The sequence below is a fragment of the Rosa chinensis genome, chromosome 3 (assembly GCF_002994745.2).
Source record: "Rosa chinensis cultivar Old Blush chromosome 3, RchiOBHm-V2, whole genome shotgun sequence".
NCBI lineage: Eukaryota > Viridiplantae > Streptophyta > Magnoliopsida > Rosales > Rosaceae > Rosa > Rosa chinensis.
The window spans coordinates 2,819,433-2,843,683 of NC_037090.1; the positions used below are offsets into that span (position 1 = coordinate 2,819,433).

The 24,251-nt window shown below is 36.5% G+C and overlaps 3 protein-coding genes across 6 annotated transcripts; 1 reads left to right on the top strand and 2 right to left on the bottom strand.

Moving 5' to 3' along the window:
• The first annotated feature begins 698 nt into the window (after positions 1-698).
• Positions 699-4,180, top strand: LOC112192711 (probable serine/threonine-protein kinase WNK9). Of its 3 annotated transcripts, none has more exons than XM_024332564.2 (7): positions 699-1,058; positions 1,165-1,202; positions 1,343-1,570; positions 1,677-1,900; positions 2,038-2,198; positions 2,317-2,761; positions 2,860-4,180. In XM_024332564.2, exons 1-7 carry the CDS (start codon positions 984-986, stop codon positions 3,891-3,893), a joined length of 2,205 nt encoding a protein of 734 aa, XP_024188332.1. In that variant the 5' UTR covers positions 699-983; the 3' UTR covers positions 3,894-4,180. The 3 variants fall into 3 exon arrangements, with proteins under 3 accessions (XP_024188332.1, XP_024188333.1, XP_024188334.1); XM_024332565.2 differs by having other exon boundaries at positions 2,041-2,198; XM_024332566.1 differs by lacking the exons at positions 699-1,058; positions 1,165-1,202; positions 1,343-1,570 and having other exon boundaries at positions 1,759-1,900; positions 2,014-2,198.
• Positions 4,181-13,836: 9,656 nt separating this feature from the next.
• Positions 13,837-17,177, bottom strand: LOC112192564 (uncharacterized protein DDB_G0271670). The gene is made up of 6 exons (XM_024332357.2): positions 16,263-17,177; positions 15,709-15,811; positions 14,681-14,736; positions 14,337-14,501; positions 14,068-14,181; positions 13,837-13,968 (listed from the first exon to the last, which is right to left on the bottom strand). Exons 1-6 carry the CDS (start codon positions 17,175-17,177, stop codon positions 13,876-13,878), a joined length of 1,446 nt encoding a protein of 481 aa, XP_024188125.1. The 3' UTR covers positions 13,837-13,875.
• Positions 17,178-17,837: 660 nt separating this feature from the next.
• Positions 17,838-20,566, bottom strand: LOC112191635. Of its 2 annotated transcripts, none has more exons than XM_024331018.2 (6): positions 20,076-20,566; positions 19,442-19,544; positions 18,970-19,025; positions 18,680-18,841; positions 18,214-18,327; positions 17,838-18,122 (listed from the first exon to the last, which is right to left on the bottom strand). In XM_024331018.2, the coding sequence occupies exons 1-6, from the start codon at positions 20,466-20,468 to the stop codon at positions 18,030-18,032; spliced, it is 921 nt and encodes a 306-aa protein (XP_024186786.1). In that variant the 5' UTR covers positions 20,469-20,566; the 3' UTR covers positions 17,838-18,029. The 2 variants fall into 2 exon arrangements, with proteins under 2 accessions (XP_024186786.1, XP_040371743.1); XM_040515809.1 differs by having other exon boundaries at positions 18,072-18,122; positions 18,214-18,302.
• Between the last annotated feature and the right edge of the window lie 3,685 nt (positions 20,567-24,251).

Consider the following 24,251-nt stretch of genomic DNA (forward strand, 5'->3'; position numbering starts at 1 on the left):
GCCTCAAAAAAATATGACATCCGTACAGATTAAACTCTAGTTGAAAACTTCCTCATCTCAATTTCATGTAGAAATTGAATCTTTGAACTATGATATGCATCCCGGCTCAAAGATATTCATATTTCACATGACTTTCTCCAACAAAATTTGTATCTAAAAAGACTACGGGTTTGATAGAATGCTCACAGAAACAGGGCGCAACATTCGTGATAATGAATCTTATTTGAAAACTTCTTCAACACACTTTCCGAATAAAAATTACTCACTATCTGTCCGTAAATACGTCTAAATTAAAACTTCAAAGATACTCATAAATAACTTTTTTACAAAGATATGGATTATTTGATTATTTATAATCAAATCTCTCTTACATTTCTTCCTACTTTGAAAAAAAAAAAAAAAGAAGGAAAAATAAAAAGATTGCTATCATTCAAGCTTCATTCGACGACTTTGAAATTTTGATGGGTCTCCTCCAAAAATTGATTCCCAGTCCGGTGAATGACAGAACAAGCATGGTCCATGGTGTCCAGGTATGAGCTAGCTGAAGCATCAAACTCATCTCGTGGGTCCCTTCGTTTTTCCCCATCAGTTACACTTCTAGTTTTGCATGTCCACCGTTTACTGCAGAAAAAGAAAGAAGAAAGAAAAAAGAAAAGAAACTAACATCGTTTTTATATATAAAGAAGAAGACTTTGCTCTATTATTTGTCACGTACCGTCGCGGTTTTGCTCTGTTTTTGTATTTCCTTCCCTTTGTTCATGTGTATTAAACAAGTGATTGTTTGCCCTGAAACCTCTTCCTTCAAAAGCAATATTTTTTGTTTAATAATCATCTCCTTTCCTTTCTCTCCATTTGTTATCTGTGTGTCAGAATACAAGAAGAAGAGCCAGCCATAAGGGGAAAAAGCTTTAGCCTTTAACTAATCATAGCACAGAAAAAAGTGAGCCAAAGGAAAAAAAAAAACTGAGATTGGTTTTAGAGAAATGAATGGTCTCTCACATCTTGAACCGGATTACTCTGAGTTTGTTGAAGTAGATCCAACTGGCAGATATGGCAGAGTAAGCAAATAACTCTCTCTCTCTCTTCTTTTTCTATTTTTGTGCGTCTTAAACTCTGTCTTCTGCTTGGAAATTGGTCCTTAATGGGTGTTTATATTGGTTGCAGTACAATGAAATCCTAGGCAAAGGAGCTTCAAAGACAGTGTATGTACTCAAAGCCCTTATGTTTCTTACAATTTGATGAAAACCCAGTTTGGATTTCCCAAAGTTTGGAGTTAATTTTGGGTGTTTGTGTGAGAAATTTGGAATAACTGAGTGTTTGGGTTTGGATTTGATTGGTGCAGATACAGAGCATTTGATGAGTATGATGGGATTGAAGTTGCTTGGAACCAGGTCAAGCTTTATGATTTTCTTCAAAGTCCTGAAGATCTTGAGAGGCTGTACTGTGAAATTCACCTCCTCAAGACACTCAAGCACAAGAACATTATGAAGTTCTACACTTCTTGGGTTGATACTTCAAAAAGAAACATCAATTTTGTCACTGAAATGTTCACTTCTGGGACTCTTAAACAGTAAGTACTGTGTGACTTTGTACAAAAAAAAAAAAAATTATGCCTTTTTGCTCCCTAAATCCATTTTTTGGGGTCAATTTTTGATGATCTGTTTTGGATTTTTTAGGTACAGGCTAAAGCACAAGAGTGTTAACATCAGAGCTGTGAAGCATTGGTGTAGGCAGATCTTGGGAGGGCTTTTGTATCTGCATAGCCGTGACCCTCCTGTGATTCATAGAGATCTCAAATGTGACAACATCTTTGTTAATGGAAATCAAGGGGAAGTGAAGATTGGTGATCTTGGTTTAGCAGCGATCTTAAGGAAATCACAACATGCTGCCCACTGTGTTGGTAAGTTCAACCTATTCATACTGTGCAAATTCAAAATTTTGTTGATTTGGTAATTTGCAAGTTGATTGGAAAAAAGGGAAAATTCTAAGATTGGAAGTTGATATGTGTTTTAGATTCCTTTTTTCCTTGTTGTTAAGTAGGGACACCAGAGTTCATGGCACCAGAAGTGTATGAAGAGGCATATAATGAGTTAGTTGACATATATTCGTTTGGGATGTGCGTTTTGGAAATGGTGACTTTTGAATATCCTTATAGTGAATGCACTCATCCTGCTCAGATCTACAAGAAAGTTGTATCAGTAAGAGGATTCTCTTTCTATAAATCTCTTTCAGACTTTTTCTTTATCTCCATTTAGTGCCATGCTTTACTTTCTATAGGAAAAAGTTGAGTAAAAGATTCCTTTTGACATTTTTTAGGGGAAAAAACCAGATGCTTTGTACAAAGTGAAAGATCCGGAAGTAAGGAAGTTTGTTGAGAAATGCTTGGCAACTGCATCTGTGAGGCACTCCGCAATTGAGCTTTTGAACGATGATTTTCTCCGAATAGATGAAGGTGAATATGATTTGAGACCAGTGAATTACGGCAGGCAGCTTGATGACATTGATCCTCTTGTAAGGCAGCCTCTTTACGAGGTTCATCAAAGCAACAGTTCGTTTAGTAATGAATACTCGAATGGTTATGGTTTCGATTCCCAAAACGAATGGGGGTATCATCCTTTTGAGGTTGAATCAAGTGGAATAGAACTCTTTGAGCATCATGATGATGATGAACATGGTGAAGATGTGGACATAAGTATTAGAGGGAAGAGAAAAGAAGAAGATGGTAGCATCATTCTGAGACTTAGAATTGCAGATAAAGAAGGTTGGATTTGTCTCTAATTTGTTTCCCAAAGTTTATAAATAAATATGTATGCATTCTTTACTTGTGGAAATTAGCATTGTAATTGTTTTACTTTGCAGGACATATTAGGAAGATTTATTTCCCATTTGACATTGAGACAGACACAGCACTAAGTGTTGCAACTGAAATGGTGGCAGAGTTGGATATCACTGATCATGATGTAACCGAAATAGCAGATATGATTGATGGGGAAATTGCTTCCTTGGTACCTGATTGGCAGTCGGGGCCAGGAATAGTGGAATCACCGCGTTTTTCCAATCAAAAATTTTGTCACAATTGTGTATCCAACCACACCTCTAGTGGTTCCTTCATGGAGTTTCTGTCTAATAACCCAGGAGCTACTCAAGATTGTACGCATGGATGTGCTTCAATGCATGGTCGTTTTGAGGAGATTACATATCAAGAAGACGAGTCAAAGCATCGTGTGACGGAGGATATACCAAATGAATCAAGCCAATCAGACTGCCTACATTACCAAGAAATCTGGGGACAGCATGAGAGTCGTGAGCTTAGTTCAGTGGGCTCTGGACAGAGCCATTCAGATGAAGAATATGAAAAAATGAATCAGTTAGTCACAGTCATGCAGGATCTTAAATTGGACAACACCATTGCTTCCGATGCAAGAAATTCTCTCCGGGATTTATCCAGTTCACATCCCTTTTCCACTGTCCCTTCGATATACTGTGATCTCTCAGACAATTCTGAGCATGAAATTCAGAAGGAATTGAGGTGGCTCAAAGCAAAGCACCAGATTGAGTTGAGGGAGCTTAGAGAGCAGCAGTTAGGACTTGTCTCAAAATCTTCAAACAAAGAACACGGGAGAGACAATGGGAGCTTATCATGTCTGGTATCAAACACCATGAAAGGGAACAACTATGACAGAAATTCAACTTTTAATTGCCTTCCTAGTCCTAATAAGAGCTGCCCCAGTTTGGAAACCCAAAGGGTCCGAAAATGTGAGGCGATATTGGAGTGTCCAGATGCAGAAGAGGATGATGTGGGTACTGCCAACAGTTTCTACACCCAATCACAGCTGCTTCCACACTCTCTTTGCAGGACAGTTTCTCTCCCCGTTGATGCTGTTGATTCGTAAACTTGCAGAGGTACCACATTTGTATGCTTTCACCAAGTTCCATACCAAAAGGGCTGACCTTTCTTGACCTAGGGACGTGGCTCTCTGAGGAAATGGGATAATGTAACAATATGTATTAGTATTTATATGAATTATGAGGGAAAATGCAAGTTTTGAGGCCTATAAGATTCATTCTGTTCAAGTCCAATTTGATATTGTTCTGGATATCAGTAGTGAAAAGTAAAGGTGTGATCAATTAGTCATGTAGTGACTGATGGATCTAGAGGTGCCAATGAAGGCAATTCCTATGTTCGTCGTCTCAATTTTATCTCTCGTCATTGAAAAGCTCTAGCAACTTTATATGTTGGAATATAGGGGAAGATGTTTATCTAAATGCTTGAAAGAATGTTAAGACAAAATATTTGACGAATTGTCTTTAAAGAAGTAAAAAAAAAAATTTACTTATTTTTTATTGAGACCACATGGTATGCTCAAAGACTTCTTCAAAGTGAAAAACTAACATAAGAGAACATTAAGTGCATAGAATAATTTCCACTAACATGATCATAGTTTGCTAAATAACTCACTCCCTACATGGCTATTTAAGTCCTTAATAACTTGGATAAACCAAACTTTCCAGTTTCAAAAAAAAAAGTCGGCTTTTTGCTCTGCTAGGGTTTCTCTTGCCTAGCCGTCCAATTTGATCGAGTCTGTTGGGAGTGCTGCGATGGTTCTTTCGAAAAAACCAGCGGGAAACCCTAATTTTGAATTAGGGTTGACCGCCATGTTGACTAGGCCAGGGCTACAGCTGCAGGGTTTTGGGCCGGGCCTTAATGCTGATGGGGCAAAGGTGGGTTCTGTTACTAGGTCAAGGTTGCAGGGATTTGGGCTGGGCTTTAATGATGATGGGGCAAACATGGAGGGCTATGTTGGGCCTTTTTCTGGTGACAAACATTCCAAGGTCCCAAAGAGGCAATTCAAACCTAGTTTGGCGATTACCACAGGAGTTTCAGCTGGGCGAGTTGGTGTAGGTTTCGATTTCTATGAGGCTAGCTCCAAAGAAAAAGGGTCGTCCACACAAATGTATTCTGGCAAGAGATGAAGGTAATAATGTAGGTGTGGATAAGAGCTCCAACTCGTCAGGGAAGGAGCTGTTTATTATTTAAATGTTTTGATTAGGGTTTAAGCCTGTGCGAGTATGATTTAGTTTCTATTAATCTTCTATGACGTTTCTAGTTTCTTACTTGTACCACAATTGCGTGATTAACAAATGAAAGCTAGTTGAATGATGTTTTTCCGTAGGAGGCGAAACTTTGACATTCTCTGATAGACTTGCTTAAATGTGAGCTACCCATTGATGTTAATTAGTTTGCTTTAGCTTAGATAGGTTTTACCGGAATTTCTTGCAGGAATTCTTATTTAAGTTTTGTAAGTTATGACGTTTTAGCTGTTTGTTATTGAATAACAATCAACTTCTATTATAAAAAAAAAGGATAATGGAGCATCTAAAAAGCTTATATTTTATTGCTGCTTTATTGATTCTGTGTTCTGAAAATGTGAGACATTATTGAGGGAGAGATGAACTGCTGAAAAGTGATGATGAATTGAATTATTGGCATGGGATCATAAGCAGAGTCGGTTCTTGCTTGGCTGGCCAATGAGAGGTTTTATCAATCAGGATTGATATCTGTAAGGGACCCCCATGAGGGAGATGTCAATAATATGGAGCGGGTTTTCCCAAAACAATCATATTCCATGTTCCATGCTGATCTATTTACAATCAATCTTGTTGCCAATAATCCCCAATATGGCCAAACCTGAGTAAGACTTGGACAGAGTAGTTTTTGTTCTTCTTTTTCCATTTTTTTTTTTGAAACAGAGTTATATCGTACCATAATAAGTGATTAAGTCTAGCTTATAGTTGTATACAAATTTATAATATTTTATAATAAATTTGGTTTGTATTGATTTATTATCTAATGATGAATCAATTACGTCATATGACATGTCTATCTGACTTAAAACTTTTTCTCAATTTTTTTATTTAAGAAATGTCGACATACTAATCAAACTCGATTAAGCTGACTTAGACAGTGACATGTAGGATGATCCAAATCACATATATATGAGATGAGCTGCAGCTATTGGACTACCCATGTCTTGCTCTTCTACTAGGAGACTAAGCACACCATTTTCTTTTCTTTTCTTAATTTCTTTGCCTTTTGGTTTTGTAAAAGTGGCATGGGGTAGCAAAGTGGAAGCCTACCATACTTTCTTTGTTTATGTATTTCCTGGCCAAGCTGTTGAATTTGGACCAACTCAAAAGGTTTCAAAGTTGCCACTTTATGGGAAATCTATTGCAATATAAATGCGTGAAGTTTTAGATATCTATTTAAATATGAAGACTTTTCTTTTGGGATCATCATCACAAATTGGATATGAACATATCCTTGATTTAGAGATAGAGGTTTTCGGAACTTTAATACATCGCAACCAACATGTTAAGTTCTCTATTACATACTAATGTTACATTTTCGTTTATAGCTGTTAAAGATAGCGGTACTGATCAAATACTTCTCATTAAAATTGTGTTTCTTCCAATAAGTCATTCCGGCGTTTTCCTACCAATGGATATATACCTCTCTCATTGAAAATGCATGCCAAAAAAAAACAAAACTAGAATATTTGTGTTTCTTCTCTGAAATCGGACCCTTGCAGCTTGGATGCAAATCTGAAAGGGTTAAGCCTCATAATGGTTGATGCAGTTGAAGCCAAGGCAATTTCTACAGTGAATGAAACTGAGGAACTAGAAGAGAAGCGGTTGGAGATCCAACCTTAGGCCTTCGTTTCAACAAATTCTTTGACGTTATAAATATTGATGTCCCATGAGCCAGTGAAGCATTGAGTGGCTAAGACCACCCTTCTCTTACCTTAATTTTGCAACTCTTTGATGGAAAATGATATCTGACTGGCTCGCTCCAACCATTTCTAAAGAGTTGAGTGTTTAAGTTATTTGTAATCGAGTGTGGTAATCTTTCCTTCGCCACTTTGTGGTAGGATTAACGAGGCCACTATACACTTATTGATCTTAAGTTGTTTTAAAGCTATGGAATGATGTATGATTCTTGATTAAAAAAAAAAAATTAAAGTTTGCTAAATTAAGCCGCCTAAAGGCTTGAATAGATTGCAGATATTCTTAATCGTACGTGGGGAGGCAGAATTATTCAACAAATTGCTAGTTTGGTTAGTTCCCAAATCATACGTTCATGATCTCTGATTACTAATCTACGCAATGAATGAGAGGATGTAGTTGTTGTACGTAGTCAAGTGTACTAAGTATGACTTTTTGAGGAAATAAAAATACAAATATTCAGAACAGATCGAATTTACAAACTACCAGGAGATATAAGAAAGTAAGAAACTCATTTATAACGGATCTGATATATTGCAGCGGGAAACTTCTATATAGATCGAGGAGTTTCTCAGACATGTCATTTCTGTACACCACATCTTCTAAAAGTGCTTCAAGTGTGGGTAACTTTTAAGCAGTTGCTCCTCTAACAGAGTGTTTGTTTCATTCTGAGGAGTCCACAACACTTCAACTGCCCGCTGAAAAGAGAACATATATAAACTCAAAATTAGGATTTCTATACATAGAACATACATATATAGATCTACGTATATATCAAGCACAAATATCAACAACTAGTTCAAGTCTGTTCTTACTAGTCTTTCGATTAATAGATGAAAGTTTCTGCAGTGCTTCCTTCAACTCAGGACTGCTATTGATGCTGGGTAACATATATTTTCCTTCAATTGCCAACAATATTGTAACCTAATCATTGAAATTCAATCAAAAACTCTACATAAAAAAATAAAAAATTAAACGAAAAAATTAGCAAACTAGCCAGCCAGCACCTTCATCATGAAATCAATGTGTATAGTGACCTTACCACTATATATTGATTGTGGATTCCATTAGCTCTTTGGCTTGCCAAATTCTGCGTTTTGATGTTGTTTACATTGACAAACGTCTCTTCTTCAAATGTAAGCCTCTCTTGGAAAGAAAGTTGGTTGAAGTAAACTTCTGCCACCATGTATGCCAAACTTTGGAGTCACCTTATGTAATAGTTAACTTTGACGTGTGCATGTGTGTGTGTGTTATATCTCATCATGCTGGATCTCATGCATGCATGCCTAACCAAATACTATTTTATTAGGGGATAATTTTGAACTTACAGATGAATATAGCCTGCCACACAATGGTCAGAATGTCGAAGCAAAGCTATTGTTGTCTCTATAAAAAAAATTGCATCAATTTGCATATAGCTAGATTAATGAAGAAAAAATAAAGATATACAACAAGAGCCTGACTTTTTGAGAATGTACTTTATCAGCTAATTGCCAAATTGCCATCTAAGTTTTTGCTATAATTTATAGAAACCTATATACATATATATCTCACATTCTAATCTTTGAAGAACTAATATATGCAACAAGTTATCAAACTGCACAAAATATATATATATATATATATATATGTCATTAATAATTGCCACAAAAAGAATTGAAATATCCGTACTCGGAAGCCAATATATATGAAAACAAAATGATTGAAAAGGGAATGGGTAAGCTATGTTCATACTACCTTTCAAAACGTAGCTCAAACCCATGAAGGTAGATGTATCTGCTGTTTCAGCAATCTGATTAAAGATTTCTTTGGAGTTCGCCCCGTTACCAACAGATTATCCTTGAAAAGAACGTGGACATATGAACATTAGTATAGAACATAAATTTTTTTCAGGTACGTAAGGAAAAATAATTCAACTGGATTATAACAATATTGGAAATTGTTAGGTAACAGAACAGAACAGTGGTTACTTAAGAATAATTGGTCCAACTCCCATGTTGTCTCACTTTAGAATAAACAAAATTACATATTTTAGAATTATTATGTCCCTATAAAAACTTTCGTTTACATGGAAGATTAAGAATGTGGAAATTGATCGTCACGCATTCCCATATACAAACATAATGCTGGTTGTAATTTCCTCAAGAAATTGATTTATCAAGCCATTCACCAATTCAGTTGGGATTTCATAATTCACTCTCCGACGAGAGTGTTGAGAATCTAGGAGATCTGGTGCTCCTGATTCAAGGCAATTAGTGTCTCTATATAATTATATATTGATATTCCACCCTTCTATCTTTATTATAACTAGAACTGACACTGTTGTGAGCTTGTGATTATCATCAATGCACAATCAAAGGTTGAAAATCAACATGTTATGATCCTGCAACTCAACAAAGTAAGTATTCATTTTGCAAATCCATCACAGATGGGAAAAAGTATCCACCCCCCCCCCCCCCCCCCCCCCGCACTTGCCAGTCACCATCAATCTCTCATTATCCCAAACAAGGGAGGAGACGAGGAGTTAACCACAGTCCACAGGGAACTTATGCTATCCTTAGATAATATCAATCATTCAATAATACCTGAAGCTTGACGACGCTTGTTTTGGCCCAATGGTACACCAAATAAACCACCAAATTGCCAGCAAAACCTGGAAAGCCAACCAGTTGTACTTGCGCGCCATGTACAGTACTAAACCAAGCAAAGAACAAAAGAATAGTGGCCGACAAGCACATAATTAAGAACATTATCTCTGGTGGTGGGTCGGGTGACAGCCACGGGAGGGTTCCACCCACGCGCCCGAGCAGCGGAGAAGAAGAAAACGATGACAAAGAAGAGAAAGATGGTGAAGAACAAGAAAGGTGGCTCTTCTCCTCTGCGGAGGAGGAGCGGAATCATTTGAGTTTAACACTAAATTTAGCTTGTTCGTTGTTAAATCTCGCTGCGCTGAACCCAATTGGTTTGGTGGACAAAGGAGGACGAACATGGGACCAGACAATTGGGGAGGTTTTCTTCCATTTCAATGGGTTGGGTCCGAGCAATGAAGCTATTGCCATGAAAGTGGTGTTTCGAAGGAGGCTGGGAGGCTCAGTTTGGGACGTGGGTTTTGTAGTTTGCTAGGGTTTTAACTTTTATTTAACCTTGTTTCCTATATGTACTCAAACTCTTTGCATTCAAAGACTTGGACTTGTATGTGCCTATTCTCTTTTAATTCAAATCCGGAAGGCATGAGGTTCAGAAGAAGAAATAGTATCTCATGCTTCATTTACAAACATAATTAGCTGGCCGGATCCTGATCCTAGCATGCACCAAATAATGTAAACCATATATGTTCCCCTTAAAAGCGCTTCAGAAGTGGGTAATCTTCCAGTAGTTCCTGCTCCAATAGCACGTCATTTTCTTGCTGTGGAGTCCATAACGTACCCTTCAGTTGCCTGTACAAAAAAGAACAGAAAAAAATTAGGTGAATTGCACCATCAAAAACAGATAGAAGTTTAAAGTTTATGATCAATGTGATAAAACTTTTTCTTACTATTATATTCTTTGAGGTAAAGCATTTGAGGCTTTGCATTAATGCTGCCTTTAACTCAGCCCTGCCATTCATGGTGGGCAACATATGCTCGCCTTCAGTAGCGACCAATAGTGTAACCTGATATTGAAATTCAATGACAAAAGAAAATTACAAATATACATTTTATTACCCAAGGTAAACCTGGAAATAGACAACATCATGAAATTTTTTCTTTTGAAAATTATATTCCTAAAACACTAGAAGAGTGAGACATTATACATATCTGTATTGTTCAATTGTTGTATAAACATACCACTATATATTCATTTTGGAATTTGTTGTCTTTCTTGCTCGTTGGGCTTTTCTTCTTTTTGTTGTTCACATTAACAAGAGTTTCTTCATCAAATTTGGCCCTCTCTTCAACTGAAATTTTATTGAAGCATTTCTCTGCATCTGCTATGTTTTGACTTGGAGTCACCTGCATGCATGGGTGGAGTTATTGATTCCAGTCCATAGCATTCCTCATATCTAACTCTAGTTATGTTTTCTATTTGATCTATGTATACACATTAGAGAGGGAAGTTCCGGTATCTCTAATATAATTCAACCAAGCACGTACTTTAGGAGAAGATATTGAACTTACATATAAATAACTTGATATCCAATAATCAGAATTTCGAAGCAAAGCTGTTTTTGCCTCTGCAATTGACCAAATAAAAACAATGTTAGTTCAGAAACCTTATAGTAAAAGCTCATTGCCAACATATATAGCTTGTTTTCCGCCAAAAATGTCCCATAAAACAGAGAAATCTCAAATGTTTGTAAGCACTAATTGATGGAAGAAAAAGAAAACAATAAATTAATATCAGAAATGAATATTATTTGATCATTCCAAAAAAAAAAAAAAACATGTACTGAAGAGAAAATAGATTAAAACCAATGATGAAGAAGAATAACCTATGCTTGAGGTTCAGTACCCCTCAAAACATAGTGTAAACCCTCAGGGGTAGATGTATCTGCAGTTTCAGTAATTCAATCAAGATCCTTTTGGAGTCCTCTTGCTGTGCCCAAGAGGCCAACCTGGAAAGAGAGTGCAGACTAGTATTAAAAATTCAACTCTGGCAATGCAAGTTATGGTTTTTTTTTTGGGTATAATGGAGGCAAAAAACCCCCCGGGGGGGGGGGGGGGGGAGGGGGTGGGAACTAACAAGCCATATTGGCTTTTACAACTTTCCGAGGCCTTGAAACAATGAAACACCAAGAATATCATCTAGAAGGTGTCAGTGACCAGATTAGGAGGCTTATGGAAGATGCAGATCAATGCAATGACATTTTCTAATTTTTGATATTGGCAAATTGATATGCAAGAGAGAGTTAAATAGTAGAGAGATTAATCGAGCTGAGACTAGTGATTTGGCTAAGAAATGTCCACAGGCCATATCTTTATTGCTAATTTGTTAGTATTCCTAGTAATGGTTCACAATATCGACAACCATACCTGAATCTTCAGAACACTTGAGGTCAAGGTAGCCCTTGAATTAAGGCTACACAAGATAGCAAGTCCTAAGAAAATCAGAACCAGAAGGATAAAAAAAACAACAGAAATATTTATCCTCCGCTAGAGCCTCCGACGAATCCGAATTGGAAGACGTTGACTTTGACCCTGATGACGACCGCCACCTGTAGCTTGACGAGGACGACCTGAACCTCGAGGAGGATGACGTAGATCGGCTTCCACCGCACCGCCCTCCGGAGGCTGCCAAAGCCGAATTGGGGCCACACATCAATAGCAACCCTAACAGCACTGCGGCCATAGCAGGCATCCGCAGTACCTTGAGAGCATTTGACAATATTTTATTGGAGATAAGTATATAACCTCTCGTGGGCGTCTTGGGTAATCTTTGATAAGAGGCGATTGAGTGACATGGCCAGATTTTGAGTCGGAGAAGCTAACCCTAGTTCTTGATTGTTAAAGTTAATTGGTCTGGTGAGCAGAGGAGGAAGACGGCGAAACAAGAGTATTGGGAAGGTATGCTTCCATGTCAATGCATTAGCTCCGAGCAAGGCGGCGGTTGCCATTGAAACTCTTTACAAGTAATGCCCTTGGAATGTGATTTTACTCTTGCTAAAAATTATGTAACTGAAGTGTCGGCTAGAGATTGAGTTTATTTGGGCTTATAATAAATACAGTGAGTTTTGAATTTCTTTTGTTACTTGCGGATTTTTTTTTTTCCATTAGGTTTTGTCAGTCAACTTTATCACCAAATAATAGTAGTTTCTTAAAGATCAGAAGTCAGGATTATGTTAAATTAGAGGTTCGACTCCCCATCAGTGTAACTAAAAAATGAAAATAAGATAGATATAACACGTTAGCTTGATGAAGATTGAGCACGTCCTAAAGCCCTTCAGATAAAACGTCCTCCAAAGAAAAATATAACAGAAATGGAGCAAAAGACACTGTAAACACGGAAATCTGAAAACAAACAAGATGCAGATACGTGTACAAAAATAATAATTTTATTAATTTAAGTATGGGTTACAATCTTTGGTAATCCTATGATTCGATCTCTGACGATGAATTTCACTCAAGGGCTTGATGCTTGATCTTGAGTTGGACGGTGGTCACGAGGGTTGACAAGTGACGAACGTTTTAACTTGATGTTGGTGAGGAACCGGCTATTTAGCAGCTTGATGGTTCTTCACACGAGCTTGGGAGTCTTCAGAAATTTTGAGAGTGTCTTCTTCTCTATTTTTGGCTGAAGTCATTCTCTCGAGTTGAGAGAGGGTATTTATAGTGTCGGCGTCTCTCTTCATTTGGAATGCCTTGATGACACGTAATTAATTGTATTTTCCTTAATAACATAATCAAATCAATCAGCCCTAATTAACTAATTTAATCACGATTATTAAGGAATTATCCAATTAATTTGATGGCTGATTTTAATTGTATGTCATTAATAGTATAATCAAATCAATCAGCTTTAATTAATTGATTTAATCACGACTATTAAGGAATTAGCCAATTAATTTGATGGTTGATTTTCATCTTGATTATCAATTTAAATAAATTGACATCTAATCAGCGTGAAATTTAATACTTGATTTGACTTGGAATCAATTTATTTAATTTAATTGATCCGCCTTAATATCAGCTAATTAAGTTGGAACAAATTTATTTATTGCTGTCAGACTTTTTGTATGCCGCCACGTGTCATTCCCTGAGTCTGCTTGGTTCTGTTTACTCATAAGCTACGTGCACATTTTATAAGACCCACATGCCGACTAAATTTGTTCGATCATAATTTCAAGTGTTGATCGAATTATTTAATGAATTTTATTTTCATTAAATTTTTAGTGTCTACAGACACAAAACAAGATATGATGTTTCAAGCCATGTTCACTTACAATCCAAAAAAGGGCACAAGTAGGTTCTGTTGTTTGATTTGTAGATCGACTTCGCCATATTGAATTAATTTATTTAAAAATCTACGATTAAGTATTAAAATTTCTAGTTCTGTAATTCAAAAGAACATCATTTGCTTGAACACAACTTTTAAATTTGCAAACCATATTCTCTCCTATAAACGCTTCAGAAGTGGGTAATCTTCTATTAGTTCCTCCTCGGACAGTGTGTCATTTTCTTCCTGTGGAGTCCATAACACTTCTGCTGCCTACACGAGAACGAACAAAAAATATATGTGAACCATCGGTCAAACTGTCAAAGGGACAAATCCACAGTTCATTGCTCAAAGTAATAATTTCATTCTCACCAGTATATTCTTTGAAGGAATGGATCCGAGACTTTTCAATGCTTCCTTTAAGTCAGCGCTGCCATTGATGGTGGGCAACTTATGCCTCCCTTCAATCGCAACTAATAATGTCACCTGAGCATCAACATTCAGTTAGAAACAAAAAAAATGAACATTTATCTTAAAAAATTCCGGAAATTAAATACTTAACGTATTATTCTTTTGTTAACGTTATAATGCTAAAAGGCCAGAAGAGATAATGTTAATATTGGGAAATGCAGTTACCATACCACTATATATTCGTTTTGGAATCCATCATCAGCCTTGCTTGTCGAGCTTTTTCTTTTTTGGTTGTTCACGTTGACAAGCGTCTCTTCATCAAATTTAGCCCTCTCTTCAATAGAAATTTTATTGAAGCATTTCTCCGCATCCTCCATGTTATGATTTGGAGTAACCTATACAAGTATGTAAAACATTATAAATTTGAGCAATCTAATACAGTATTTCTTTTTGTGGTCTATACCGCCTAATTAGTGATGGATTCCCACCGTCTCTAATATTTTGGCCACAACACTGGTGCACCTTGACTTGCACTGAACAACCAAGTACGTCTAAGAGAAGATATTGAACTTACAGATGAATAACTTGAGATCCAATAATCAGGATGTCTAAGCAAAGCTACAGTTGCCTCTGCAATCAAATGAAATTAAATAAAATTTCAGAACTAGACTTTTCTGGAAATGAACGTGTATATTATATACATATATCGTAAAGGTGATGGGTTCGATTCTCACTGACATATATAAGAGTGAGGTAGGCTAAGAGTTTAAATATATATATATATATATATATATATATCTATACTATTATTAAGAAAAGAGGGTTTGTTAGCCAAAGTGGACATAAAAATACTCAAATACCCTCACACCATAAGCTATATTAAATTAATATTTAATAAATTAGGGATATAAATGTAATTAACAAAATAACAGAAAAGTAAAAAAAAAAAACAAAAAACAAAAAACAAAAAAATTTCTTATGTAGATAACTACCCCGACCCACTATCTGCATTACCCTTACTTCCCCTACCCACTATCTGCATATATCTAACACTATTTACAAATATTAATTTTTTAGTGAAATTTTTTTTGCACATGCAGAGTATGTGATTGCAGACTAGTATATATATATATATATATATATATATATATATTTATACATATGTGCATATTTATGTTGGTACAAAAACCCAATGCAGAAAGCTCATCCACAGAATCTAGATCTTATTTTTGTCTCAACTTATGTCCCATAAATTTAAACAGGGGAGTATCAATTCCAAAAGTCAAGACATTATATATCAACTTATCAAGACAAAAAAAATAAAAAGAAAATGTAAAACTAAACGAGAAAGAGAAAAACTGATTATAAAGGAGATTATTTTATGAAAAAATTGTTAGAAAAAATTGGAACATATTATAAAGACCATTTTCCACCGGTGAAATTAAAAAACATGACAATTTGAATAGAAAATTGGTCTTTTGCATGGTTTGATATGTTGGGAGGTGTCATGGAGGCACATATGAAATGTAATGACATGGCGAACATGGAGTATCGATACATTAAGGGTACAATATAAAATTTTCAATTATATACAGTTCAAACCTGTCAAGACATAGCTTAAGCCCTTGCGGGTAGAAGTATTAGCAGTTTCGGCGATACGATCAAGATCTTTTTGGAGTGCTCGAGCTGTACCCAACAAACCAACCTTGGACACAAAACGAGAGTGAAATATTAGAAAGAGGAAGTTGTACGTTTATAAAAAGTCAAAATAAATATTAGGTTAATGATATGTTCTCTTACCGGAATTGAGGAACCCATGGATTGGAGTCAAATTCAATGAGCGGGGAGAAACAATAACTAAAAAGGGGGAGGGGTTAACTGCCCGTCCAATCTATATCCCAAGTAGTCTGGGGTTGGATTGTAGATTTGAATGTCGGGCACTTACTTTTCAATTTTGTTTATATTAGCAAATTCACGGGAACAATAGAGCAAATAGTTTTCTACTCATTCTAACCAAGTAGCATTTCATAGGGTTCAGGGTTTAAGTTTATTTTTAGGTAATAACCTTTCAAATTACTCCGTACACTAACCATTCATCAGAGAAATGAAAAGTAACAAGACATCAACAATAGAGAATGTCAGTCCAACCATAATACCTGAAGCTTAACAACGTTTAAGGTCGCAGCAACACTAGAATATGCGGCCAGGCCAGCTCCCGCGCCCGCGCCCTCGCCCACAGAGGACACACAGATAGCCAACAGAACCAAAATCAGAAGGATTATGCACAGCGAAATTACGGCCTCGGACATTGAGGTAGTAGACGAAGAACTCGATGATGAAGGCGTTGAATATGACGAATACGAAGGTGAAGAACTTGAAGACGTGTACGAATACGAAGGTGAAGAACTTGAAGACGTGTCCGAATACGAAGGTGAAGAACTTGAAGATCTATACGACGATGATGAAGAAGAATAAGACGACGACCCTGACGAGGATGATGACGAAGAGCGTGAGGAGAACGAGCTTCCCCCGACCCGACCACCCGAGGCGGCCCACGACGAGTTCGAGTTAAACGTCAATAACAAACTCAACAACACGGCAGCCATGGCAGGTGTCTTGAGTACCTTGAGAGCACTCGCTAATGTTTCATTGAAGATAGCCTCAAGTGGGTTAGGATTCTCTTTTGGTGTTTTGAGTCCCTTGAGAGCGTTCGAGAATGTTTCATTGAAGATAGCATCAAATGGTGGGTTCTCTACTGCAGGTGTGTTCAGTCCCTTGAGAACATTCGATAATATTTCATTGGCGATGGTCTCAAGTGGGTCTTGTGTTGGGTTGACTTCTGACTGAGAGGCATCGTCTGATGTGAAGTGATTATTCTCCGAGGAGCATTTAAGTTTCAGATCATATTTGGGAGAAGAAGAAGAGAAGGGTTGCGTTTTCAAGGTAGCTGTGGTGAAGTAGGTGAACTGGAGTGGTTTGGTGGGGAGAGAACGAAGACGGGAGAAGGGGATTGGGGAGTTTTGCTTCAATGAGATCAAGGAGTTGGCTCCGAGCAACGCAGATGCAGCCATGGAAGTTGTTGGAGTATTTTCAAGGACGGAGGAGGGTTTTATTGTGGCACTGGGTTTTGTAGTTTATTAAGGTTTCTAACCCTTGTGGCTTCTGACCCTTAATTAGGGTTTTGTCTTCTTTTCTTCTTCCTTTTCTGGTTAACCCCGACTAAATAGGAAAAGAAAATGTCGGCCCATAAACCACCCCTGGCATAGCTATCCACGTACAACTATCATCCCGAGGGTGTTTTTGATATTTCGTTTTTGATAGTCCTCCTAGGACTCTTATTATTGAATATCCATGGAAATGGAAATATCGAATGGTATGAAATCTGTGTAAATAATAGCGGAAATATCGTATGATTACTTGCGTTCTGTTTATAGTTGTAGCCCATACTCTACTCATTACTGCTGAGAATCATCTTAACGACGGCGTTGTAACTCGAGCTGAATCCAACCCTTGACACCAAATCTATGCCGTAAATGAATGCACTTTCACTAAAAGGTTATCTATACAAAAACTAATGTAGAAGGTAACTTTCGGTGTTGGCTAGATAACTTTTTTTTTTAGATGACGGCTAGATAACCTTTTGCCCTTTTGATTTTGCACTGGACATTTCATAACCCCAAAACCACAATGTCAATATGAGAAATAGAATGTATTAGCAAGAACCTCAAGTTTAATATTCATTATCCAAGTACTGTAGCTTTCCTTGTTGTAACTTGACTATGTAAAACTATACAGTAAAGGTAGAATGGGTGTAGCTCTATGTGTGTATAGATTACCAATTCTTAAACCCTACGAACTTTGTATGTACATCATATATACATATATATATATATATATATATATATATATATATATATCCTCTTTCAAAATTGTTTCAGAAGGGGGTAATCTTTAAGTAGTTCTTGCTCCGACAAAGTATCATTTTCCTGTTGAGGAGTCCATAACACTCGTACTGCCTGGAGGGAAAAGATAAAGTAAATGTACATTAACAAGCACATATCCAAACGAGAAATTTATAATTTACTGAAGTAAGAAATTTATCCTTACTAATAAGTCACGTGAGGGAATGGATCTGAGATTTTGCAAGGCTTCGTTTAAGTCACTATTATCATTGATGCCCGGAAATTTGTGCATTCCTTTCACACCCACGAGAATGGTAACCTAGTCATTAAATTGAATCAAAGAAAAAGAAAAACTAAAGAGCTTATACATTGTCTATCATATATTGTACCAAATCAGATTTACCATAAAAGATTAAAAGCTTCACAATGTAAGAGCTTCATACATCAACACATGCGTATGTTACATGATACATTTTCCAAAAACATATAAACTAAGGAAAACAAGATTTACATAACTTCAAAGATGTACTGCAAATACCAATAAGATATCCCTAGCCTCAAGGATTAAATCAAATACAAAACATACCTGTTTAATCGAAACGGAAGCAAGGATTACTTATAAACTAGGAAATGCATTTTGAAAGTAACAGTTTATCTCAAGTTGAACTTACCACTATATATTGATTGTGCAATCCCTTAGGTCTCTTTGTTGTACTTTTCCTTTTTATGTTGTTCACATTAACAAGTGTCTCTTCTTCAAATTTAGCCCTCTCTTCCAATGAAACTTGATTAAAGCATTTTTGTGCATCCTTCACAGTTTCTTTGGGAGCCACCTAAAAGCATGTGAGAAGTTATGAGTCCCAGTCTAAAAATTTCTAACCTAAAGCTAGCTTTTTCTGTATTCGTTAATCACTTTAGAAGATCAACCAAGTACTACTTCAGGGGATGATTTTTAACTTACAGAAGAATAGCCTGAGATACAATGATGAGGATGGCGAAGCAAAGCTGCTGTTGCCTCTGCAACCAAAGGAAGAAGAAAAACTCTAAAAACATCAGAAATTTAAAACAGTTATGGAATATCAAAGATCAGTTCCATGTCAAAGTTTGCTCATAGCACCAAACCACCTCTGTCTCGCCATCTTAAGAAAACTTCAATTATAATGGAAATTAAAGGTACTTTTAGGGTTCCGAATGTCAATAAACATAATAACATATGGTAATAATATGTTGAACTACGAATACTACAATATCTATCATAACCTATCAACCTAGCTGTCTACCCAGTAATGAATAATAAGTTCTTTCAAAGTCAAACAACTTCCACTGTTGAAAATTTACTCTTTCAAACAAAAATATGTTCAACCGTGGCATTAGGAAACTACCATTTTCTCCATTCACCAACTTAGAAAAGAATAACTGATTATAAGGTTTACCTGTCAAAACACGGCTCAAATCCTTGCGAGTAGACGTATCTGCAGTTTCAGCTATCTGATCAAGATCCTTTAGGAGTGTTCGCGCTGTGCTCAACAGACCAACCTGAGAAGATGTGATAGAGAGATGGTGAAAATTAAGAGTAAAACTTGTCCAGTGAAAAGTAAAATCCTACGTACCAGAGTCTATATATGAAGTGCATCACCGATTACCCGATTAACATCAAGAAGGCCCACTCATAGAACATATCTATCTAACTTTTAGGTCGTCACCAATCGATTTGTGTGGGGTTTGTTACCGTATTACATATACTTTACAAGAGATGCTAACTTACAAATTCGATTATATTAGACCTCGCCAATGAGTATGTCGTACTGCACTCATTGCAGGAACAATAACCCTAGGTTGCGTTTAAAGCATAGAAAGTTAAACATTTATACCCTAATTCCTATTGTAAAGCCAAAGTTATCCTAACGACAAAACCTTACATTCCCTAAACCCTAAAACTATCAAAGAAGTAATTGTTCTTTCTCATATATACACGTCCTAAACCCTAAAAAACTAAATCTAAAAATAAAAAATTAGATAAACGATAATCAATCAGAAACTCAAACGACAGAGTCAATTGAAACATACCTGAAGCTTGACAACAGTGGCAGTAGATCTTGATGAACATGTAAATGCCAACACCACAATTGCCCCCATAATCAACAAACAAAAAACTGCCTGACCTTTACGCTCCTCGGGCGAATTCGTTTTCGAAGGACTTGATGATGGGTGCGACCATGAATCCGAATCCGAGGAATACAGATGCGAATCCGAATCGGAATCGGAATCGGAATCCGACCAAGAATCTCCGCCGACCGATCCACCTGAGGCAGCCAATGTTGGATTCAAATGATACATCAACAAAAAACACAACAGTACGGCTGCCATTGTGAGTCTCCTAAACACCCTGAGAGCTTTTAAAAATCTTATAGGCGATAACCTCAAGTATGTTCCTTGGATAAAAAGTTGACGGAGAGCCATGTTCGGATTTCACGTCAGTGGCTTTCTCGGAGGACAAGAAGAATTGAAGAAGAAATGAGGTGGTGATTGTTGTGGTGTCGCTACGAGCAACGCAGCTGTTATTTATTTGGGGACGTAATTCCTAGAGTGTTAGAGCATCAAGAGGTTTCCTATACATAACTTTTGAAAATTATACTTAACCCCTATTTTAAGGTATCTCTATTTCATTTCCTATTCTTATAAGAAAATGTGTATAAAATAAATATATCGACAAATTTTCGTATGACATCTACTGCCTGCACAAAAAAGAACAGAAATTAAATCTTAAAGGAGAAACTTACTACACGAAGTAATTTTGTTCTTACAACTATTTTGCTCAAGGGAATGGATCCAAGATTTTGTAATGCCTTCTTCAAGTCACCAGTGCCCACTACAACAAATTTGGGTATTAGTGACCACTACATTGGTCATTAAAACTAGCAAATTTGGTCACTAAATATGGCTAGTGACCAAATTCGGGTGGTCACTAGGTGGTCACTATAAGTCCCTCACTGATTCTATTTAGTGACCAACAATTGTAAGTTGGGTCACTAATTCAAAATGTCTTCAATGACCACAATTTTTGGTCACTAATTCAAAACGTCTTTAGTGACCATGATCATATGGTCACAAATGATAATGACATTAGGGACCTACAAGTTCATCACTAAATTGTGATACCAATGGTCACTAAATTGAATAATTTTAGTGACCATATTACTGATAATTTGGTAACTAAATTGGCAATTATTATAGGTTGTTAAGTTTGATGTTAATAACTAACAAACTTGATCACTAAGTGTGTCGCTACATTTTCAAACATTTTTTCATACAATAACCTGCTAAAAGTAGCATTCAGTATGTAGTCCAACACCAGAAAGTGAAATGTACTCTAAAACTAGTTATCAATATCTCCATCTTGAAATACTACATTCGCAAATCTAAAATATAGAGATGTTAGTATCCATCCTTGATAACAATTTCAAAATAAACAGAAATACATTCAAGTCTTTCTAGAAGTTCAATGAGCCTTCAATGAGGGTTTGCAAGATGTACGTACTTTTTGAAGCTTAGACCAAATCTGCAATATAACAAAACATATATAGCAAGTTATAACCTTTATCCTAATGTAGTAAGAGTTGCATCTAAAAAGGCCTAGTATTCACTACATACACTATAATAATGTTTCCATAATATAATATAATTCCAAAAGCCCAATGAGTTGTGTATGCATACCTTCACGTATACAATGGTAACCAGTGGCCGACGCCTATGATAAAGTACTGATGTATGTCCATCTACCAAATCAACTAAGTTACCATACTGGAAACTACAATCCCGCCAGCAATGGAAAGACACAATCATAAATCATATTCAACACAAACAGTATGGCATTAGATAAACAGAGAACACACAACTCAATTGAGTAATTGAAAGACTATACAAAAAGATTTTGGGACTAAAGGAAGACGGGGAAGACGGTGTCTTCGTGTTGTACAAAAACCACATACTTGGACAATATCCTGGGAGGTGGATCAGAAACTCATAGTGAGAATAATCTTCTGGTATCTCTATTCAACACAAACAATATGGCATTAGATAAAAAAGAAAACTCAATTGAGTAATTGAAAGATTGTACAAAAAGATTTTGGGACTAAGGGAAGACAGGGAAGACGGTGGATCAGAAACACATAGTGAGAATAATCTTCTAGTATCTATATTCAACACAAACACCCGCATTACCACCGAAAATATCAGATTTGAGGATCAGTATGACTCACAACCTATCGGTGATATACAAGGACAGATAATATCAAATCAAGGATGCAAGCAGAAGATGACTGACAAATTAAAATATCTAAAATTACATATAACAGATCACCTGCCACCTTCAAAAGAGGTACTACTACATCAGTAATATAATAACACTTGCACATTGCCCATAGGAATGTATATTGCAAAACACTAGCTTTTCCAACAAAACAAAACAATGAAACAGTAAAAGAAAAATACCAGCAAATGTTGTAGGTCGTCCGTGACATCCAAAGCTCCAGCACAATCTGCAGAGGCAACAAGCTGTATGACAGAAAAAAGTATATCAATTTATATCAACAAAGTGGTTGCCTATAGTCATAAGATGTAACTGTACAAATTACAATGCAGCCAGGTTAATCAAAAACATTTTTTATATAATCATATTTCTAGTTCTACTAAGAATATTACAACAGAAGATAGAGAATGGGATACAACTTTACGTACTTGTACAAAAACAAGAAAAGAGAAGAAATGCCAGGAAAAAAAAAAAATCTTAACATTAATAAATCTTACAGACTTTCCTAGATTGAGTCCTAGTAAGATTTATTCAAAATACCAGTAATCAAATATCATTGTGTCAATCGGTTGTTACTGATATGTGCCAATTAGCAAGAAGTCTTATACTAGGAGCTAATTTTGCATGAAGTGAGTGACCGAGACCAAAGCTACTGAGGTTGAACTATGAGGTTGCATGAAGTCTTATATACCTAAACATTACCAACTGCAAATTGCCATTTTATAGTGCAACTGCCATCTATATATCTGAAGCACCAGGTTCTACCTGTTCTGGCCCTAAAATCGTAAACAGCTACTACAACTCTAGAATTCTACACTACACAGCTAACAATTGTCGTAAACATACAAGAATCGATATGCATTACTAAATCGAAGAGATAAAGTTCTACACTAAACAGCTAACAATTGTCGTAAAGTCGAAAACATACAAGAATCGATATGCATTACTAAACCGAAGAGATAAAGTGCAATGGAAGTACCAGTTTGAGAACCAAAAGAGCTTGATTGACACAGAGAATCAGCCTCAGCTTCTGTTGAAGAGCCAACAAATTACTCCTGGTAACATTGAGCTCCTGAATCTGCCTCGCAGAGTCCACCAAATCCACATCCAACAGCAAAATGGTCTCCTTAAGCTCCCGAATCCGATTCCGTACCTCAACGATCTTCACATTCAAATCCTCCAACTGGCTCTGAGCCTCAAAGAAGGAGTTTGATCGGACCTAGATCTCCTTCACCAGGTGAAGCTCCACCTGTGAGAGTACAAGAAATTGAAGTACTCAGTCTTTATAGTTTCAGACTAAAACATAGCTAGCACAATTTAATTAATTCAAAAAGGTAAATAAAAATTCTAGTAAACTATTTTCATAACATGTTGCAGTATACATGTCACAAAACTTATCAGACACTCTATGAATAAAGTCACAGTTTCAGGTAATGAGACTGCTTGCAAATAACATGGAAAAAAAAAAACCAACTTAGATTACCATGTGGTCTTTGCAAGCACACTAGACGAATGAACTAACATTTGTTTCTAGAAGATTCCATTAATCTGTTTTCAAGAGCCAAAAGCAATTTGCTTGTTCGGTTGAGATCCCTCAGATAGTTTGTTGAGTTATATGTTTGTGCATCCAACATTCTTCTTAGTATGTTCTCTGTAGGGACCTCCTTTTCATTTCTTTGGCACACTTCGTGACATAATCATCACCTCCAGTACCACAACCTGACTCATGAGAGGATGTAGAATAGCAGACTGTTCTATGCATAAAGATGAGGTCAACACCATATGATCCAGCTCTGTGCTGTCATAGTTGTAACCAATACCAATAAGTATCCAAAAGCTCTTTGAGGTCGTTTGCATTAAGCAAGGGCCTTGCCCAAATAACAAGGCTTTGTTGAGGATAATTCAAAGATGGACGACCAGTTATAAGTTCCAAA

What these genes read in the sequence shown, in the direction of transcription:
- LOC112192711 (XM_024332564.2), top strand. Translation starts at nt 984, where the DNA reads ATGAATGGTCTCTCACATCTTGAACCGGATTACTCTGAGTTTGTTGAA. An exon ending in TCTACAAGAAAGTTGTATCA is followed by an intron (nt 2,199 to 2,316) that starts GTAAGAGGATTC and finishes GACATTTTTTAG; the next exon opens with GGGAAAAAACCAGATGCTTT. An exon ending in TAGAATTGCAGATAAAGAAG is followed by an intron (nt 2,762 to 2,859) that starts GTTGGATTTGTC and finishes TTTACTTTGCAG; the next exon opens with GACATATTAGGAAGATTTAT.
- LOC112192564 (XM_024332357.2), bottom strand. Translation starts at nt 17,177, where the DNA reads ATGGCTGCATCTGCGTTGCTCGGAGCCAACTCCTTGATCTCATTGAAG. An exon ending in TAAACGTTGTTAAGCTTCAG is followed by an intron (nt 15,812 to 16,262) that starts GTATTATGGTTG and finishes TTTGTGTCCAAG; the next exon opens with GTTGGTTTGTTGGGTACAGC. An exon ending in CTTAAGCTATGTCTTGACAG is followed by an intron (nt 14,737 to 15,708) that starts GTTTGAACTGTA and finishes ATTTGATTGCAG; the next exon opens with AGGCAACTGTAGCTTTGCTT.
- LOC112191635 (XM_024331018.2), bottom strand. Translation starts at nt 20,468, where the DNA reads ATGGCTCTCCGTCAACTTTTTATCCAAGGAACATACTTGAGGTTATCG. An exon ending in CCACTGTTGTCAAGCTTCAG is followed by an intron (nt 19,545 to 20,075) that starts GTATGTTTCAAT and finishes ACATCTTCTCAG; the next exon opens with GTTGGTCTGTTGAGCACAGC. An exon ending in TGCACAATCAATATATAGTG is followed by an intron (nt 18,328 to 18,679) that starts GTAAGTTCAACT and finishes TTTAATGACTAG; the next exon opens with GTTACCATTCTCGTGGGTGT.